Genomic DNA, 7,639 nt, shown 5'->3' on the forward strand with positions numbered 1-7,639 from the left:
TTAGACATAAGGGCATGAAGGTGTTGTATATTCTTCACTACCGTGCCAGAGCATGAAGGTGTTGTATCTCCAAAGTTTTTAGTTTGTTGATTTTTTAAAATCTTGGACACATTTTTTATGAAATATTAGATAATTAAAGGAATATAAATTTTCATGCCTTAAGAAAATTTTATTGTGAAATAGGCAAAAAATGATTATGAAATCCAGCATCTTGTAAATTGATGGATCATACATCAACCTAAATAATTATTTAATTTAGGACTAATTCTCTTATTAGTATTCAACGTAAATAATTTCTTATTTTATAGTTTGATAGATAAAAGTCAATAGAGCGTCTATTTTTTTTAAAAAAAAAAATTCATGAACAAGTAATTCAATTATTGACTTTATAATATTACAAAATATATACATAGTACAAGACTCTGTAAATATTTTCTTTCAAATTCTGGCTGATTCCCTTTAGGGCTATTTTATACATAAACAAATATAAAAAACATATTTTAATTGCTTATTGAATCAACAACAACATTTCGAGTACCTCTAATTCTTTGTAGGATTTCGTTGTCATCGTCATTTCTTAATTTTTCCACTAGCTCCTCAGGCAGGTCACAGAGTTCGAGACTTTGGAGATTGGTGAGAAACTCGATACCAGGAGGGATCATTCTTAATTCTCCAAGACTACTCATTATTAGCTTAAGTAAATTTGGCATGGCACCTTCCTCTATCACAATGTTATTTAAGTTCCTCAAAGTCTCCAAGTAAAGTACCTTAAGATTAAGGAACCAACCTGTTCTAAAGTGCAGTTTTTGTCCGTCATATGAATCTTCCCACAATGTTAACTCCACTAGTTTATGCAATTGTCCGAGTGAAGGAAGTGGATCTTCGATTAAATGTGACGACATCAGTTGCACATATGTAAGTTCTTCACAAGAGCAAATAAATTTAGGCATTTTCCCTTCAAATAATCTACCCGACAATGTCAACTTCTGAAGTGGAGGAGGTGGAGAAATTAATATTTCAAAGTTGAGCTGTTCTTCACTCCTTGCAGACAAGCATAAACTATGAAGTTTAGTCAGCTTAGTCAATGAGGTGCAAAGCTGAGGACAATGGGCATATTCCACCGATACAACTGCCAATGTTCGGAGCTCTTTCATGTCTTCCAATTGTTGTACAAGGCTCTTGTTTGATTTAACTTGTCTGAGGGTTTGTAGGTTCTTCCACTGCCGTGCCCCTTTGAGAGTTGGAACACATCCAACTACAGTTGATCCCCCAAATTCAATTTCACGTGCAAACATAAATAGGTGACGAAGTTGCTTCAATTGTGTCACACCACGTGGGAGCTTCACTATATTGGAACCACGGAGGTCAAGTGTTTCCAAACTCTGGAGCTTTTGGATATTGTTGGGAAGTTTTTCCACTTTTGTACCCCTCAAACCCAAATAGTGAAGGTTAAACAAGGCTGAAATTTCATTTGGTAAGTTGGAGATTGGAGTTCCTTCCAGCTCCAACACCCTCAACATTTTTAAACTAGTTAAGACTGCTCTTAGGGGATCTGAACTAGAATAGCAAGTTGATAACATAACCAAAGAGCGAAGTTGTGAAAGGCTCAGGCTCCTATCTAAATCAAGGGATTCATCATTTGTTTGGATGGAAAGGCGGCGAGTTTGAAAGTCCAAACCTGATTGTGAACCATCAAGAATCATGCTAAATTTTGCCTTTCTAGATATTGCTGTTGGCCTAGAATAGGATACGATAGCACACAACACCCAAGAACAAAACAAGAAGAATAGGACAAAATAGAAACTTCACTAATGAAAGGAAACCTTACAATGAGATTAGATACTACATGCCTCTCGACCCTTTATATAGCATCACAAATGCTATGAGCACGAACCATGAGATCCACAAAAATAGGATCTAGATGAGATCCACAAAAATAGGAAGACTAATTCTAGACTTTATCCCTTAAAGCTAGGAAAGTTTATCACTGCTAATGTAAAGAAAGAAAAAATACGTAGCTAAATAACATGTCTGGATTATACTCACATTACCCCTCCTAATCCTGACATGGTTCTAAGTCACGGACGCCGAGTAGTTGTCGCATGGCGGCTTCACTTCTGACAATGCTTTAGTTATTACATCGGCTCGTTGTTCTCCGGTATTAACGAACTCAACCACAATATGTCCATCTTTGGCACCACGGGCAGTCCATTTGTCCGTACCACGAACAAGTCCATCTGTCTGCGTTATCCATGGCTCTGTTTCTTTGGCTCTGCGCCAAAGTCTGCTTGCACACCAAGTGCTCGGCCCATGGCTCGATCTCTTCGGCACCACGAACAAGTCTCGTCTGTTCGTTCTCTTTGTGACACGGGCAAGTCCGTCTGCCCGCACATTCGTTGCCACAAACAAGTCTCGTCTGTCTGCTCCTTCGGCAACACGAGCAAGTCCATCTGCTCGCACAACGGACAAGTCCATCTGTCCGCCTTTGCTGCTTGGCATATGTTGCATACCTGCCACACCCGCTTTGCTGCCAAGTCTGCCTCCTGCAAACTTGGGCTTGGAACGTGCCCAGCGCATTGCCAATCCTCTGCTTGGTATAGCTTGCGCCCATGCCATACTTGTTGGTTTGCCAAGTCTTCCTCCTGTAAGACTTGGGCTTGGGCAGCCCTGCACTGCCGCTCTGCTTAGCATGCCTTGTGCGCATGCCCGACTTGGATGTATGCCAAGTCTGCCTCTTGCAGACTTGCACATGGACAGTGCCCCGCGCACTACCGGTTCGCGGCCTTGCATGTGTCCTAGCCAGGTTGGGTCTTCTTGTCTTGCTAGGAGACACGCTTGCTTGAATATCTTCAAGGTTATCTTGTACAAGCGATTTTGTGTTCTCTTTATCAGCATCAAGAGCTTCCCGTTCCTATCAATCACCTTCATGGTATCTCCTTTCATATGCACTTCATTCTCAGCTTCTGTCAATTGACCAAGACTTATGATATTACTACAAAGTTTCGGAATGTAGTATACCTCGTGGAGAGCCTTCTGGTCGCCGTTCTTGCATTCGAACACAACCGTCCCCTTGCCCATGATCTCAATGGTTGATCCATCGCCAAACCTCACCCTCCCAGTGATGGTTTCATCTAGTTCTTGAAACTTCTCACGATGACCAGTCATGTGGTTGCTGGCACCATTGTCAAGGTACCAAACGTCTTTGTCTTCACCTTTCTTGACGCCCCGGTACACCTCCGGTAGCAACATCTCTTTACTGAGCAGAATGGTATCCTGCCGCTGAGATTCTTCGTGGAACATGGTCATCATTAGTGCTGGCTCTTCATCCGTGGCGCAAGTGAGGTGAGCCTCATCTCCACGACGCTTGCTGTAGCATTCAGACGCATAATGCCCCATTTTCTCACAATTGAAGCATTTTATGTGTCTCTTGCCACGAGTGCCACTGTTGTTGCCGCTAGTGCCTCCTGCACTATCTTGGCTCGGCGTACCACGGCCACGACTGCGCCATTTGCCACGACTAGGGCTGCTGGATCCACGCCCCTTTCCTCCTGACGAAGTGTCCACGTTGCTCCCCTTCTGTCGCATTTGCCATTCGGCATGAGTTAATAGGAGCTCACCTTCAGTGCCGTTGGTGTTGCTGCATAGTCGTAGCGTTCGTTCTTCGTACGCCTTCAGTCGCCCTATAGCCTCCTCAAATGGTATAGACTCAAGGTCGTAGAACTGCTCAATGCCGGCAACAATAGGGAAGAATTTATCAGGGACAGAATCGAGCAATTTTTTTACCAACGAGGAATCTTCAAGTGTGGCTCCAAGGGTGGAGAATTTGCTGCTTAGGGCGCTGAGTTTGCCAGCAAACTCATCAATCGTCTCGGTCTCTTTCATCCGGAGGGCGTCAAACTCGCTCTTCAACGTTTGTACACGTGCCTTCTTCACCCGATCACTACCAAGATATCTCGTCTTCAGGCTGTCCCAGACATCTTTCGCCGTCTTCTTTGTTGCAATTTGGAGAAGGATGTCTTCGGGGACACACTGCAAGATGTATGCGCGTGCCTTTTTGTCCTTCTTTGCATCCACCTGGGCTCCTTCCGCTGGCTCCACCGCCTCCCAGACTCCCTGGGCATCAAGGATCGCCTCTGTCTTTATTGCCCACACAGTATAATTGTGAGGACTTAGCATCGGATAGGGAAATGACACTCCGCCGTTCTCCTTTACTGGGATGCTCGACATTTTATGTGGAATCGTGGATTCTTGGGTGTTCTATACTGACAAGGCTCTGATACCAAATGTTGGCCTAGAATAGGATACGATAGCACACAACACCCAAGAACAAAACAAGAAGAATAGGACAAAATAGAAACTTCACTAATGAAAGGAAACCTTACAATGAGATTAGATACTACATGCCTCTCGACCCTTTATATAACATCACAAATGCTATGAGCACGAACCATGAGATCCACAAAAATAGGATCTAGATGAGATCCACAAAAATAGGAAGACTAATTCTAGACTTTATCCCTTAAAGCTAGGAAAGTTTATCACTGCTAATGTAAAGAAAGAAAAAATACGTAGCTAAATAACATGTCTGGATTATACTCACAATTGCTAGTGTTACCTCTCTTACAACGTCATGCAATTTGAAAGTCTGAAGTCTCCCAAATGCATTTCTGTTAACCACCTGAAGCATGGACCGATCCACAAGTTCAGCAAGATAGCCTTCAGCCTCCTCTTCCATTGATCTGTTTTTGCTCTTTGCCTCCACAAATCCTTCAGCTACCCACAATCGGATTAGTTTCTTCCGGTTTATTAGATAATCTTCAGGGAAGATGCTACAATATACAAAACAATTCTTTAAATAGTAAGGCAAATCATTGAAGCTCAGGTTGAGAATACTCTTCACTTTATCTAGCGCAGGGTTGTTTTCAAACTCCCATTGAAGGTTATCATAGACTTTCTTCCATTCAGTTTGACTCTTTTCCTTGAATGATAATAAACTGCCAATTGCTACAATAGCTAATGGTGAGCCTTGACATTTGTTCAAAATCCTACCGATGTAATCCTCAAGCTCTTTTGGACAATCTTTATTGTTCTCTCTTCGAAATGCCTTCTTGCAAAACAAAGTCCATGCATCTTTCTCATTAAGTTGTTGCAGCTTCATGATATGTTCATCACTTGCTATCCTTGCTACTTCATGCATTCTAGTGGTAATAATTAGTCTACTTCCATTGTTGCTATCAATAAAAGCACGACTAATATGATTACACAAGTCTACATGCCAAACATCATCTAACACAATTATATATCTCTTTAGTTGCAAACTTTCTTTGATGATGTCAAATAACTCTAATCGTTGCATGGTAGTGATACCATTTGGGACAAGATCCTCTTTTCCCTTGAAGATTTCCTTGATCATTATTCTTAGGAGTTCTTCCAGTACACTATAAGTTTGTGAGACTGTAACCCATACCTGACAATCAAAGTGACTCTTCACGGTATTATTGCGATAGACATTTGCAACGAGTGTAGTTTTCCCATGGCCACCCATTCCCCACACCGCAATTGCTGTCATCTTCCTGCAAGTATCAGCATTAGTCAACCACGAAAGCAACTTAGATTTGTTCACTTCTATCCCCACTAAATCATCTTCATCATTTAACATGGGTGAATAAGCCCGATAATGATGGGTGTCTCTTTCTGAATTCTTCACTCCATCCTCATTGCCACTTATTGTTATACCAAATCGATCTCTCCTGCTTGAAAGTTCAGAAAGATCTTTCTCCATCTTTTCTAACCGAGAATCAATACCACGCCAAGCCTTAGCAAGATTGAAACAAAGGTCTGATGGTGCCATGAGACAATTCTTCCATGTCCTTTCCCGTTGTCTTCCAACCAGATAAAGGTATTCATCGATGATGTCTTCTATCTCGAAGGCGACCTTCCTCACCTAATACACAATTCATGAAAAATTTAATTTGGTGTTTATTTTTATGGCGCCAATTGTTTGATTGAATTCCTCAAAAAGCAAGTATAATAAACAAAAAGAATATTGAGAACTAATGCATATATTGAGGAATAAAAGTCATATATAGAAGTAAAGGAAATGGTGTCACCTGTTCGATCCAAGCCTCGAGTGGTTTGTTAGTAGCAGCAATAGTGAACCAATTAGAACCTTCGAGGAAAGCCTTCATCACTATGAACTCGTCGGTGATTCGTCTCACTCTCGCGTGAATCTGATCTAACGGTGGAGTTGTGTGCTGCAGCAGTATCTGAGAGCATCTGCTCTGCGCTTGGTTGAATGCGACTTGGGCGAGCTTGTTGATCAGCAAGGAGATGAAAGCAGCCTCCATATCTAGAGATAGCTATCTGCCTTTGCCAATCTCAACTCCGACTGGTGTTTTGTTCGTTGCAGTTTGTGTTCTTAATTTTGTGGCTAGCATCAGTTGAGCATTTATAAGCTTACCTATAATTAATAAATAAATAAATAAATAAATGAATAATTAACAAGTGAAGTCGTATTATTTTAATACAATAAGTCAATCTAAATAATACACCGACATCCGCAATAAGTAGCTTGCATTACTAAGAGAGAGGAAGCACATGCACTCATGCACCTTGCCATGCACCCAAGAAGTCTGGCTAACAGCTGGGCCTCGTGGCCTCCACTCATGAACTTTTAATTGTAGCCCCCGACAGTTGCCCATGATGTATTATTATCATAAAATTCAAAAGATTGAATCTCTATTAATAGTTGGATCTCTATTCTTTTTATTCATATATATATGTTCAACTAGAAACAGATTGGTAGAGACATGGAATAAATAAATCATTTTTTATCATCATAATTAAATTTTTAATTATAATAAAATTGATTATATTTATTTTAGACTTATACGGTTTTTATACTTCATTTTTGAATTATATGAAAAAAAATAAATTATGAAATCAATTTATATCAACTGTTAAATGATTGCAAGATAAAATTAGAAGAAATTTTTTCCCAGATAACTCCTATCATTAGCTTGCAATTTGCTTATGAGCCCAATGGCCATGGACAAAATCAGGTATCAGCTTATCCGGGTTGTAACCCGGGGTCAGCTACCTGTTAAATTAATTTTACTTGTTTATTGTATTAATTTTAAATTTTCAAATGAAAAAATATTATATTTGGGAGGTTATTTGTAGTTCGGACAGGCTACACCGCCATTGCCGGTGGCCACCAGCTGGCCAAAAGGGAATGGCTGGTATTTTATTTTCTTACGAGTATGAACACAAATGCAAGCGTATTATATTAATACATTAATAAGCCAATTTAAATAAAATAAAAACTCTAGGTGAATTATTTCATTTGGTCAACTCGTGTTATTTTAATACAACAAGCTGGTTTTAAATAAAATAAAAACTCAAGTGGTATAATTTTAGTCGGCAAGTCATATTATTTTAATAAAAAGCCAATTGTATTCTTTTATTTAGTCAAGTTGTATTAGCCAGCTATGGGAAAGATATTATATTTGAATAATTAAATTTGATTATGCCAGCTAATTAAGTTGAATCTTGGTCAATTTTACTTTTAAAAAAATACTATGATATATATATCTACACACACAGGAGAGTAAAGGAAAGAATTATTTTTGAGCTGTCC

General features: G+C 39.9%; 1 protein-coding gene across 1 annotated transcript; it reads right to left on the reverse strand.

Moving 5' to 3' along the window:
• Positions 1–369: 369 nt before the first annotated feature.
• Positions 370–6,414, reverse strand: LOC122032848 (disease resistance protein RPM1-like). Its single transcript, XM_042592164.1, has 5 exons — positions 6,111–6,414; positions 4,527–5,944; positions 3,153–4,219; positions 2,087–2,963; positions 370–1,803 (listed from the first exon to the last, which is right to left on the reverse strand). Exons 1-5 carry the CDS (start codon positions 6,345–6,347, stop codon positions 501–503), a joined length of 4,902 nt encoding a protein of 1,633 aa, XP_042448098.1. The 5' UTR covers positions 6,348–6,414; the 3' UTR covers positions 370–500.
• Between the last annotated feature and the right edge of the window lie 1,225 nt (positions 6,415–7,639).

Source organism: Zingiber officinale, chromosome 11A, assembly GCF_018446385.1.
Source record: "Zingiber officinale cultivar Zhangliang chromosome 11A, Zo_v1.1, whole genome shotgun sequence".
Taxonomy (NCBI): domain Eukaryota; kingdom Viridiplantae; phylum Streptophyta; class Magnoliopsida; order Zingiberales; family Zingiberaceae; genus Zingiber; species Zingiber officinale.